Source organism: Mustela nigripes, chromosome 6 (assembly GCF_022355385.1).
Source record: "Mustela nigripes isolate SB6536 chromosome 6, MUSNIG.SB6536, whole genome shotgun sequence".
Classification (NCBI taxonomy): domain Eukaryota; kingdom Metazoa; phylum Chordata; class Mammalia; order Carnivora; family Mustelidae; genus Mustela; species Mustela nigripes.
Genome location: NC_081562.1, coordinates 66,875,138 through 66,889,299, shown reverse-complemented (window position 1 = coordinate 66,889,299; position 14,162 = coordinate 66,875,138). Strand labels below are relative to the sequence as shown.

Below are 14,162 nucleotides of genomic sequence, written 5' to 3'. Positions count from 1 at the left end.
TACCTGGGTTTCTTTCTCATCATATCGGAACCTCCTTCCCCTAAGAGGCATCCTGGGGACTTTTACCTTTTAGATATCCTTCCTACTTTTGACACCAAGGCCAAGAGAATAAAATTTCCTCCCTATATAGGAGAGATTGAGGGACACCTGGGTGGCTCAGGCCATTAAGTGTCTGCCTTCAGCTCAGGTCATGATCCCAGGGTCCTGGGATTGAGTCTCGCATCTGGCCCCCTGCTCAGTGGGGAGTCTGCGTCTCTCTCTGTCTCCCTCTGTGTTCTCTCTCTCAAATAAATAAATAAAATCTAAAATCTTTCCAAAAAAAAAAAAGGATTGATCCTTCTGTGATGTTCTAACATTGTATCTGAAATGAGTGGTTGTGGATCCACATGTGAGATTCTAATCCCAAAGTAAAAGGGTTTTTTTCAGCTTTTATTGGGAATACTAGCTTTTGGTAGGGAGGGCAGTGCAGACGTACCCCTCCCTTGTGAGGACTGCCCAGGAAACAAAGGGGACTGAGATGCAGTACTCCACAAATTCATTAGCTCCCTGCTACCTGGAAATAAAGCTGTGTCTCCTCAGTGGAACATACAAGGGCCCTGCGTGTACTAGTGCGATGACTTTTCCAGTTTGATTTCCTAATGTTTCATACTGTGTCCAGCTGCATTGACATGCTTGCTAGTTCCCAGCAGTCCATATATGCCCTCCTTTTTCCTTCTCAGATGTATGCATGTCTTACAAATGTTAAGACCCCATACTTACAGTTTTGGAACAATACAGAAAAGTAGAAAGGAAGAAAGTCCTTTGATTGCCCATTCAGACAAAACACCTGAAAATATTTCCCTGCATCTCCTTCCAGGTTTTTTTCTCCCCTGCCTGTAGATTGTCTTTGTTTCTTATTTTTGCCGTAGTCTCTGTCTTTCATCCTGCTTTTCAAAATAAACATTGCGTAAGCATTTTCCATGTTCATAAAACTCAGACATACCATTTTTATTTTATGTTATTCTTTATCAACAATAGCAGTTTATTCCTCACAGTTCTGACAACTAGAAGTCTGAGGGTTCCTGCAGAGTCTGGAACTAGCTTTCTGGCCTCTGGATAAGGGCTCTGATTCCATTCACAGGGGCTTCACCCTCAGACCCATAATACCTCCCAAAGGCCCCAGCTCCAGATACCATCACCCTCAGACCCATAATACCTCCCAAAGGCCCCAGCTCCAGATACCATCTAATCTTGGGGATTAGATTTGAACATATGAATGGGGGGAAACACACACACACACACACACACACACACACACACACACACATTCAATCCATATAGCAGCATCCATAGCCGCTAAGGAAAAAATTTTTGTCCTCTGGGGTGCCTGGGTGGCTCAGTCAGTTAAGTGTCTGCCTTCAGCTCAGGTCATGATCCCAGGGTCCTGGGATCGAACCCTGTATCAGGTTACTTGCTCCACAGGGAGACTGCTTCTCCCTATGCCTGCTCCTCCCCTTGCTTGTCTCACTCATGTGTGTTCTCTCTGACAAATAAACAGACAAAATTAAAAAAATAAACAGTCCATTGGAGTAAACTGAGACTGGCAGTGTAGGGGCTCCTCACTGGCTGGATTGTGACTGTCTCTTACTGGCTAGATTGCTGCAGGAGGATACTCAAGTAGCATCAAGGTGCAAGGGTGCTGGGTCCCTCTCTTCCCCTTGGGTCTGCAACTGAAGAGTGATAGGACATCAGAGCACCCCTGCTGAACTTCCCGCTCCACTTGTGTGCTGTTTCCCACTAATTTTCCCAGGGGCAAATACCAAGTCATGCTTTTGCTTCAAGAGCAGCAATGGAATGGAGCTACAAGAAAATAAACACTTCCCTAGAAGATAACGTAGAATTGCTTCTTTGTCTTCCTTTATCCAAGCCACACCCATTCACCAAAGATGTTGTCCTTTCCAACAAACAGAAAGCCAGAGTTGAGAAGCCACCAATACAACCCTCTGAGCATGGTAAAAGACTTTTTTTTTTTTTTGACGTGCAAAAACCGGTCGCCAGGTTATTAGTGGATACAAAATATCTCTATCAGAAGGCATTGTCTGGGTATCTATATGTCCTTCATGTCTCTGTAGGTAGACCCACATAAAAATCCTTTTAAATCAAAGCTCGAAATCTCCTCTGCCAAGGTCACTGAGGCTGAGATCATGGGAAAACCAGGTTTTCATGGGAGAAATTTTTCTGTAATAGTAAGGTACGTGTTAGAGTCTGAGATTGAATACTTTGCAAAAATAGTAGCAGTGTGAAGGGTCTGTCGGCACATTCTGTCTGAGTACAGATGGGAATTTAGAAAATGATAGACTCAGGCTCCTGTATCTTACTCTCTTCCTTTTACCCCTATTTTGCGTAAGATATTTTGCCGGCTTCAGAGATGAGTGTCACTACAAAGGTGCTCTTCCTCTGGATTCAGTGGACTGTTTGCCTGGACAACTCAGGAAAGGTGGTCAGGGAGAGAGAGAGAGAGAGAGAGACTTTCCTGCATTTTCTAAGCAGAGTAAAAATTGAGAGGTAAATAAGTCTTGAGGGACTTTCATGAAATTTCAGTGAATCTAAGCCTCATCCTTATTTTGAATCTTCTAGGCAACCTGCATTTCTGCATGGTGAAAAATGATCTGGGGTCCGGTTTCTGGTCATATAGGTCAATTTAGTGTGTGTTTTGTTTCACAGGCAAGAAGGTAAAATTTACTTTGGAAAAGTCCAATCTTACCCATCGGACTTATATCAGGAGAGGCATTTTCTAGAACTTGACTCTGATACGTATTCATTGAGTCAACAACTGAACGTCATCATTGATGATGACATAGGATCTTACTCAATGTGTTTCTTCTGCCACCTGTTGATGATGTTCTCTTAGCCTGAAAAGATGCTGTTGTTCTCCCTTCCCCCAAACAGAATTTGGTGCTGTTCTGTCTGTGGTCTCGTAGCCTAAACTCATACCTGTCTCTGGATCTAATCTGACCTACATGTGCACAAACATATTCAGGATTATAAGCTTCTTGACCGCAGCTTACATTAGGCTCTTAAAAAATACTGTGAAATAGGGGCGCCTGGGGGGCTCAGTGGGCTAAAGCCTCTGTCTTTGGCTCAGGTCATGGTTTCGGGGTCCTGGGATTGAGCCCTGCATCTGGCCCTCTGCTCAGCAGGGAGCCTGCTCTCCCCCAACCCCTGCCTGCCTCTCTGCCTACTTGTGATCTCTGTCAAATAAATAAATAAAAATCTTAAAAAAAAAAAAAACCCACTGTGAAATAATGGAGTATTTTTAATCTCTCCTGAGCAAAAGCCTTTTCATGATTTGTGTATAGTACTATATGTAGATGGTCTTATTCTTGTATAGTACCAATTAGTACTTTATCTATTATGTGACTAAGCATCTTATAGTAATATGTTAGTAATAAACAATTTTTGACTTTCTCTTGAAATGCGTTACCACAAACCAATACAATTACTGCTTGTTGTTCTAGAAAGCTACTTCAGACTGCCAAATCCTGTATCACACAGTACCTTTTTTCCAACACACAATCAAGTATATTTTTCCCTCTCTGGGGGAAAAAAACGGTAAAAATGAAGTAATGGAAGGAAGCAGAAGTAATCCTATTTGTGAAATAGGTATAGTGGGGACTCACGTATTCCTTATCGTGGGAACATTATCATTCCAGCATTCCAGGAGAGTGAATATGTTAGTTTGGATTTCGCATCTCTTACAGTTTCTCATTTGAATGTCTGGGGTAATGAAATGAAATGCAGTTCATCCTTTCAACAAACCCTGTTATTATGTGTGAGGCACTGGGCTAGGATTTGGGCATAAGAGATGATAGTGTTCTCAAATCTTTCCATATTGCAGCTTATAGCGGATCTAATAAACCTTTCTCTGCCTCTTCTGTTGAGTCTAAAAGCTGAACACCTTTTGGAATCCTGAAGAGCAGATCTCAGTGTAGCAATAAAAAGTCCCAGAGGCGGCAAAAAAAAAAAAAAAAAAAAAAAAAAGAAAAGAAAAGTTGTGGGCATTTAGCACTGAGTAGGACACAGCGTCCCTTTTGTGGCATTCTTGACAAAATTTCATGACTTGAATTTAGTTATGAAGAAATATTAGACAAGCTCAAACTGGGTGACATTCTCTACAGCTGGCCAATATCTATTCTTCAAAAACCTCAAGGACAAAAGAAGACTGAGGAAATGTTACAATTTAAAGGACGCGATTTAAAGTCTGTTATGTGAAGACACATAACAGACCTTAAATATTTCATGTGATCCTGGATTGGATCCTGGACCAGCAGAAGGACACTAGGGGGACAATTAACAACATTTGAATATTCCTGACCTTGAGGTTAAGTAAGACATTATCATTTGGGTAATCTGATTTAGGGCGTGGATTCTCAGAAATTAAGAAGCAAATGTTCACATTGCACAAATTGTTTTTAACACAAAGTTATTCATAGGTTAATTTATGCTTTATATAAATTTTAACATAGAGCACACTACTGCAATGAGAGTTGGTAGTGGGACAAAGTTTATAAGTTGTATGAAAAGTATATTTTTTCCATCTTGCCAATGCCTGTCTGTGAATGTGTGTGTGCTTATGTGTATGGGTATATGTATATTTTCTTTCAAGCACAATGTCAAATCCTAAATTTGAACCCTTTGTAACTATGAGCCTAAATCAGATTGCTGCTTATTCTCCCCTGCTTACAATTCCCAAGCAGCTGCTCATTTCCCACAATTTATTTTCATCTTTGAGCTACTGATACTAAATGGCAGACCTTTAAAATATTGTTACATTGATGACCGTCACCAGGGATATGTATGTAGAATGGAGTGAGATGTAATGCTAATGTCATTTTACTTCTTTTTTTTTTAAGTAACAAGCATCTCATTTTATTCATTTTTTAAAGATTTATTTATGTGACAGCAGGAGAGAGAGCAAGCATATGAGTAGGAAAGCAGGGGCAGCAGCAGAGGGGAGAAGCAGAAGCAGGCTCCTCACTGAGCAGGGAACCTGATGTGGGACTCAATCCCAGGACCGTGGGATCGTGACCTGAGCCAAAGGCAGGTGCTTGATGAACTGAGTCACCCAGGTGCCCCAACTAATGTCATTTTATTTATTTGTTTGTTTGTTTAATTTGATTTATTCATTTGAGACAGAGAGCAGGGACACATGAGCAGAGAGAGACACAGAGGGAGAGGGAGAAACAGACTCCCCACTGGGTGGGGAGCCCAGTGTGGGTCTTGATCCCAGGACCTGGAGATCATGACCTGAGCTGATGCTTAACCATCTGAGCCACCCAGGTGCCCTGCCAATGTCATTTTAAATAAACCACAAAGCCTCCTTTTTAAAGACATGCATACTATCTTTGTTTAGTCTAAGTTCTGAATTATTTTACTGAACTAAATAACGTATATTACCCAACTCTACATTAAAAAAATCTAACAATCCATTTAAAAAATGGGCACAGAACCTTTTAGGAGGTGGAGAAGGGTCCATAAAATATCCCCCAAACTGAAAAAGTACTTTGAGACTGGAAAATGAAGCCGGCTACTCTGTAAAGTTTACACTGAGCTTTATTCAGCATAACTGACTGACTTGGGATATTGGGCAGAGGGTGATCCTTGGCAGCTGCATAGCTATTCTCACGAAGTCCAGCCCTTAGTCCACAGATTTTATAGAGTGAGGGGACATGCAGAAGGGCACTGTAGTAGGATCATAGGGTTCACGTGTACCTCAAAGGGCTTGCATGCACTTAATTGACAGCTACCCTTTAATTAGATCTGGTGGCACCACCTGTGCATCAAGAAAGACGACTATGTTATCTCTGACAGATTCATGAGAGGCCAGAACAAGCCTTTCCACCATCCCAGTCTTGGCATCCCTCTCTAAGGTATGTATATAAATCTCCAAGGGGACCAGAACACACTGCCTTAAAAGAGGTCATTGTGCAAACATGAACAAGATGGAGGGCCAAAGATGGAGTCAGTCTTGTTGACGCTGCCACAGGACTTGAATAGACATTTTCCCAAAGACCTCCAGATGGCCAACAGACATGTGAAAAGATGTTCAATATCACTAATCATCAGGAAAAGAAATGCAAATCAAAACCAAATGAGATACCACCTCACACCCGTCAGGAATGGCTAAAATCAAAAGACAAGAAATAACAAGTGTTGGTGAGATTGTGGAGGAAAAGGAAGCCTCGTGCACCACTGTGGAAAAGAGTGTGGAGGTTCCTGAAAAAATTAAAGACAGAAATATCCCATGATACACTAATTCCTATACTGGGTACTTACCCAAAGAAAATGAAAACACTGGTTTGAAGAGATCTATGCACCCCTATGTTTATTGCAGCATTATTTATAATAGCTAAGATATAGAAACAACCTAAGGATCCATTGATAAATGAGTAGGTAAGGAAGACTTGGTGACTATATATATTCACCACACATACACAGCCATAAAAAAGGATGAGATCTTGCCATCTGCAACAATATGGACAGACCTAGAGTATTATGATAAGTGAAATAAGTCAAATTGAGGAATAGAAATATCATACAGTTTCACTCATATGGATCTAGAAAACAAAATAAGTGAATAAACAAAAAGCCAAACCAGATCTATAAATACAGAGAACAAACTGAAGGTTACCAGAGAGGAGGCAGGTCGATGAATGGGCAAAATAGGTAAAGAGGAGCGGGAGATACAGACTTCCAGTTATGGAACGAATAAGTTATAGGAATGAAAGGTGCAGCATAGGGAATCTAGTTTCAGGTGAACAACATAGTAATTCAACATCACTATACATTACTCTATGCTCAATGTAAGTATAGCTACTGTCTGTCACCATGCAGTGCTGTTATAATACCATTGACTAATGTAACATTGCTTATCAACTATACAAAGATAAACTTTTTAAAAAGTAGGATAATAGTATTATAGAAATGTATTAGTAGTTATTTTTCTGGAAACAAATAACATTTATTATCTTCATCATTGAGAAGTGGCAACTTGATGAAGAAAGATAGTACCAAAATATTGAAGCATATACCTTCAAAATGACTTATATAAAAGCAGAATTAACTTTCAATTCCTAACACATGGTCTCATCTTCTAAATAAGTAATTGTGGAGGCTGAAAGTAAATTGGGAAGTTAAAAATGAAATCTTCACTCTTTATGAGTCACCTTCTAACATAAAAATCTATTACATGAAGGCTGAATTGTTTCCAAAGAACAGATCTTTTCATCCAGACCTAATTAGTCCCACTAACCCATATTTTCCTTTTGTTTACAGAAAGCCTTTCCTTTTGTTTACAGAAAGCCTTTGAATACCCTTCTACTGACATAGGAAACTTAAACTTGATGGAACATAGCTAATTTAGGGGCAGTACTCCCCCTCTCATTAGGGAACATACAAATAAAGACCCTTAGAGCTTTAGGTTTTGATTTTGTGAAAAGAACATTATTTGCAGTCTTAAGATGGTCCATTTCTTATTTTAAAGGTTAGGAAGTAAGACTGAAATGTGGAGATTATGCTTCCTAGAATGAGAGGCAAAAAAGAAACTTTATTTTTTTTGACCTTATGCAAGGGAAACCATGTGCTTGCTTGAGTATGTTGGAGGATTGGAGATGGGTGGGGGAGGTCTGGTATTATACATACCAGGTTGAAGTCTGGTTCAGTGTTGGTGAATTTTTTTCTATTGATTTGTCATTTATTGTAAGAAACTCCCCACTTTTTTCTGTGAAGACAGATGGCATTCTGCCATTCAAAGTCCATTGGATTAAAGTCTGGAAGCTGAAATCACAGTTAATTTCATGTGGTTTCTGGTGATCCTGAATTGTTCCCATTAAGAGAGTCCAAGCCAAGAAGTCTTCAAATACCAAAAATGAGAAACTTAATTCCCAAGTGGCCAAAAATCATGGATAAAATTATTCTCCTCACTTCTATATTGTGAAATGTACTGTAACTTACAGAAGGCTGTAGAAATTCTATGTGTAGTTTAAAGAATTTTAGAAATCTGTAAACTCACACCAGGCTTAAGAAGTAGAACATGAATTCTTAGAAGCCCATGTGTGTCCTTCACTGATCGCATCCAGATACTCCTTTTCTTTTCCCAAAGAGAATTCTGAATTTTGTGTTAACTGTTCCTTTACTTTTCTGTACAGTGTGGCAACCTCTATGGATATTATTAAAAAATATTGATCAGTTTTACTTATTTTTCAACTTTATATAAATCTTTTTTTAAAAAATATGCTTTGGGTGCCTGGGCAGCTTGGTTGGTTAAGCCCTTGTGGTGTTGATTTCTGCTCAAGTCATGATCTCAGGGTCATGAGATGAAGCCCCATATTGGGCTGCGCTGGGTGTGGAGCCTGCTTGGGATTCTCTCCCTCCCCCTTCTTTCTCCCCCTTGCTCGTGTGCACATGTGGACTTTCCCTCTCAAAAAAACAATTTTTTAAAATTAAAAATGAAAACATGATGTATGTTTTTAGATGTGACTTTTTTGCCTAGAATTATTATTTTGAGATTCATCCATGTTGATATCAGTACTTAATTCATTGTAACTGCCATTAGTATTTCATTTAATAAACAATCCATCTATTGAAGGAAATTTAGCTTCCAGTTTTCTCAGGTTTTTATTTTTGTTTTTCAGTTACAAGCAGTGCTACCAATGCATTTTTTTGTACATGTCTCTTAATATGCATGGAGGTTTTCTATGTACCTAGGACTGGAATGCTGAATTAAATGTTATATGAATATCCCACTTTTTAGGTAATACAAAAGTGGCTTCGGTTGTAGCAATTTATGTTCCCACCAGCAAAACAGAAAACTTCCCATTCTTTCACATCTTTGCTTACACTTGGAGTCCTGCAACTTTTCCATTGTAGCCATGGGATCGGGATTCCACTGTAGATTACTTTGGATCTTCTGGATTGCCAATGAATTCTGCTTTGAACAAGTTATTTGTGTATTTCTTAATTTTTGAAGATACAGGGATTTTCTATTATCTTTTTGTTACTGGTGTCAAGCATAATTACACTGAATCAGTAAATGTTTGATGTAGAATATCATTCTTTTGAAACTGTTAAGATGTGCTTTTTGTCCAGTATATTGTCAGTTTTTATAAATGCTCCATGGGTGCTGCAAAACAGACACTGGCTAAGAGTAGAGGTCTGTAGATGTCTATTTCACCAAGCTTGTCCATTGTGTGGATCAAATTTTCTACATCAGTGTTTCTGAATGCTTGATCTGTTAGGTACTGCTAGAGAGCTGTTAAAAATCTCCCACTCTTGTAGATTCATTGCATTCTCTTTATTAATACTTCTTATATGTTTTCAATCTATGTTGTAAGTTACAGATGTGAGAAATACAGTTACTCAGGGAGGCCTACTTTTGGAACATCTGTTATTTTTAGTTCAATGATTCTTATTTTTATATTTTATAAAGCATTTAATAAACCACACTTTATACAAGAAGGATTTTATCATATTTTGCAATTTAGGGTTAAAAATATTCACATCCCTTGATGTTATTCTGGGATGCCATCTAAATGAAATAACCAGTAAATGAAAAGCTTTATGTATTACAACACATATTTGTGATGGTTGAAAGAAACATAGATTGTCACAATAGAAGAATGTTTAAGTAGCAGGGCACCCAGGTGGCTCAGTCAGTTAAGCAACTGACTCTTGGTTTTGGCTCAGGTCATTATCTCAGAGTCATATGTGTTCAAGCCCCTCATCACACTCCATACCAAGTGGGGAGTCTGCTTGGGATTCTCTCTCCCTCTCCCTCTGCTCCTCCTGCTGCTTTTGCACATCAATCTCTTGCTATAAATAAATACATACATAAATAAATAAAATCTTTTAAAAAAATGTTTACATAGCTACAACACAAAGAATTTGTAATAGTACTATAAAATTTTCACAGTGATTTGTAAATAAAGTAGAATATACCATATGCTATGATTTCAATTACTTCAATGACAACTATGGAAAAAATTCTAAAGGGAAACATCTCTAAATAGTAACATCAGTTGGTGATATAGGATTTCCCCCTTCCTTTCTATTCTTTGCATTTTCCCTATTTTCTACAATCTTTTTACAATAAACAGTGGAAATAAGCTTAAAAATATGGACTAACAAATATATTTCTAACTAGTATTTGAGTGTTCATAGTTTGTCTTTCATTCTATGTTATGTTGTAATTGATATTTTTAAAATATAAAGATAAAAACCACTTAAAGTATGTGATAGGGATATGTATAAAGTCAAAGTTGATGTTAAAAATAGATGTTATTGTGCTTTATCTCTCGTAGACAGAATACTCCTTGAAGAGAACCAGTGCATTTCTCCTGTGGTTTCCAGTCATATGAGCCCATGGACAAAACCAACAGCTGTTGGATCCCTCAGCCCACATGTGATAGAGTTTCCAAGAAAACGAAAAGGAAGTGACTCAGGCCCATCCCAGTAAGTGAATTTATTCCTTTAAGCCCATGAAATCTTTCATTCTAAGGGGAAGAAAAAAGATTACTTTTTAAATCATCGATTTGAAAATGTTACATGGTAACATTTGGATAGGGACAATTACTTATCCACCCAACCACCACCCATCATTGACTGATCTGTAACTTTCCCATCCAACTCTGAAGCTTATTAGGTATCTAGGGAGGGTCAGTTGGGGTCTGAAAGACATAGGAACATAGGGTTAGTTTGCTTAACATTTATGGTTACAGCACGATACTAACCTTCCTAACTGAATTGCTTAACCATGAGGAGAACATCTTTCTGTGTGTTTGACTTAACAAATACCACATTGCTTCTTACCTTATCCATCACTTATATAATCACCAACCCTTGGTCATCTGTGGCCAGTTGAATCCTATAAAACTCTTGTTTTTCATGTTTATTAAGCCAAGTAGATAACAAAGTCAATGTTGAAGATACTTGTTTTCTTCTTGTTTACTTTCGTTGCTTAATGCAGCTTGCAGCCCCAAATATTCTTTAATAAACTCCCCAAAGCTAGGGTTTGTATGGTGAAAATGATAAGGCAAAGTAAATATTATGATCTAGAGTACTCCATTTTAGGCTGGTACTTTACATAAATGAGGAAGTTGATAGGTCTCTATGAAGGAAGGGAAAATTTTTGAATAGGGGGACAGGATGACATACTGGAAGAAACCACCTCTTTTTAAGACTGTTCTTTCCAATGTACTTTCTGATTTAGTTAAAACTCCCAAGACAGCAGAATCAGTGTTTATTCAAATGTAAGAACCAGTGCACTTCCCAAGCTACGTACAAATGACCTGAAGGTTATCTACTGTTCTGGGTTGTCTGTATTCTCTCTGACTGTTCTACTAATGTGAATGCTCATAAATAACTTCAGTTGACCAAGTGACTGGTCTAGAACTGTTTACCATCTTACATCCTGAATCAGCAGTTTGTAGTCCCCACTCAGCTCAAGCTCGAAGTGATTGTCAGTCCTTTTTATTTTCCTTTTCTTCGGAATCATAAGCACTGTTGTGCTTTTTTAGTATCCAGATAAGACTGTGAGCTGCTGAAGTGGAGGTGTGATCCTAGAGGCGACAGTTTTATGCTGCAGAGCCAGGATGGCTGCGACCTTCAGTGGTTTGGGGAATGAATGGGAAGTGGAGTCCATGGTAGGGGAAGTAATGGAAACATGCCAAGTACTGGCAGATAATGATTTTTTGGCAGAAGACAACACTGAAGATTAGCCAGTTGCCCATAGTTTAGAAAATGAAGCCCGGATGCAGAAATATCAAATGGCTTGCCTAACATTACACAAGTAGTTAGAACGCCCGACTGTTAGTGTGGTACTTCATTACACGCTACTTCCTGTCTCTCTTCAACTGGACAGGGTTGGGGACTTGTGGCACATGAGGATAATCATGCTGTCCATTTCCCAACATGTATGGGTAGAGGTGACCCAAGACCTCCTTCTTTCCAGGTCAGGAATCATGACAGAAAAAGTGGTGGAAAAGCTCTCTCAGAATCCTTTTACCTATCTTCTTTCAACAAGGATAGAAATATCAGCATCCCGTAGCAGCAGGTAAGTCCTGGACTTCCATTTGACATAATGCCTACTTAAAGAACACATGTAATGGCAGTAGACAGAAGAGTATATACATCCCATTGATTTGCTCATTGTCTGCCTTAGAGCTTCTCCATTCTGCCCCAATCCTTCTTTCATTCCACTGTTTTCCATTCCTCTAGTGAAATGATGGAAGTCAAAGTACTTTATGTGTTTTACAAAGTGCTGATTGTATAGCATCCTTTCCAGAGACTCAGGGCATGAAAGCTAGTCAGTAGACATGAAGTTGATTTCATTGGTGGAGCCCCAGAATATTGGGCATTTTTAAACAAAGAAGAATGTATGAGAATGTTTGCCATTTCTGCAGCACTCTTGGTTTGAAGGGAGAGCTGATTCTTTTAAAGGGTCGTGGATGAAGATTTCCTGGAATATAGTCATTAAATATTTCTTGAGTACCTACTATGTGACACCCAGTGGACTAGGAGGGAGAAATACAAAGACAAAAGAAACACGTACAAGTTAGAAAGAAACAGGTAAGTATTACACATTATGATAACTGCTGTAAAACATACCCCAGGTACCCTGACAACAAGAACAGTTGGGCATTTAAATAAGACTGGGATTAGGAGGGAAGGACAGCTTCCTGCAGAGGTTGATTTAAGTTTTTTTTTTTTTTTAAGATTTTATTTATTTATTTGACAGAGAGAGATCACAAGTAGGCAGAGAGAGAGGAGGAAGCAGGCTCCCTGCTGAGCAGAGAGCCCGATGTGGGGCTTGATCCCAGGACCCTGAGATCATGACCTGAGCCAAAGGCAGAGGCTTTAACCCACTGAGCCACCCAGGCACCCCGATTTAAGCTAAGTTTTTTTTTTTTTTAAAGACTTTATTTATTTGACAGGCAGAGATTACAAGTAGGCAGAGAGGCAGGCAGAGAGAGAGAGAGGAGGAAGCAGGCTCCCTGCCGAGCAGAGAGCCCGATGTGGGGCTCGATCCAAGGACCCTGGGATCATGACCTGAGCTGAAGGCAGAGGCTTTAACCCACTGAGCCACCCAGGTGCCCCTAAGCTAAGTTTTAAATGAAGAAGGGAAGTGAGCCATTCTGAGCAGGAGTAGAGGAGGTACTTTAGGTGGAAGGAAGAACTGTGCATAGGCATAGGGCATGGAATATGAAATAGCACCTGCTCATCAGGAAACAAGTGGCTGGCACAAAGAGCAGAGGCTGTACACAGAGGTGGGTGAACTGTGAGACTTGGGAAATGAACATGGACTGGGTCAAAGAGATCTGTTGAATTAAAGAATATAGAAATCATTTTGCATGCAGTCGGAAAACACAAGGATTTTAAGCATGTCAAATTACATTTAAACAAAAATTGTGGGCCTTTGGACTTTTTTTATTTGGTAACATATATATAACATAAAAATTGCTATTTCAACCATTTCTAACGTACAATTCAGTGGCATTAGTTAGAGTCACAATGTTGTACAACCATTACTATTGCCTATTTCCAAAACATTTTTTTTATTATCCCGACTAGAAACTCCGCATGCATTAAATAATAATATTCCATTCCTTGTTTCCTTGGGGCCCTGGTAACCTCTAGTCTACTTTCTAGCTCTATGATTTTGCCTATTCTAGATATTTTACATAAGTAGGGTCATACATTGTTTATCCTTTTTTGTCTGGCTTATTTCACTTAACATATTTTCAAGTTTTCTGTACATTATAGCATATATCAGAAATTCATTTTTAAAAATTTATTTATTTATTATTATTTTTTATAAACATATATTTCTTTTTTTTTTTTAAAGATTTTATTTATTTATTTGACAGAGATCACAAGTAGGCAGAGAGGCAGGCAGAAAGAGAGGAGGAAGCAGGCTCCCCGCTGAGCAGAGAGCCCAATGTGGGGCTCGATCCCAGGACCCTGAGATCATAACCTGAGCCGAAGGCAGCGGCTTAATCCACTGAGCCACCCAGGCGCCCCTAAACATATATTTCTATCCCCAGGGGTACAGGTCTGTCAATCGCCAGGTTTACACACTTCACAGCACTCACCATAGCACATACCCTCCCCAATGTCCATTACCCCAC

At 39.1% G+C, this 14,162-nt stretch overlaps 1 protein-coding gene across 2 annotated transcripts in view; it reads left to right on the top strand.

Moving 5' to 3' along the window:
* The window catches only part of BMAL2 (basic helix-loop-helix ARNT like 2), a 102,065-nt gene that overhangs the window by 27,028 nt on the left and 60,875 nt on the right, over positions 1-14,162 (top strand). For both annotated transcript variants that reach the window (XM_059402737.1, XM_059402738.1), the window contains exons 2-3: positions 10,338-10,488; positions 11,987-12,088. In XM_059402737.1, coding sequence (XP_059258720.1) covers positions 10,338-10,488; positions 11,987-12,088 — 253 coding nt within the window. The remainder of the gene's footprint in view (positions 1-10,337; positions 10,489-11,986; positions 12,089-14,162) is intronic.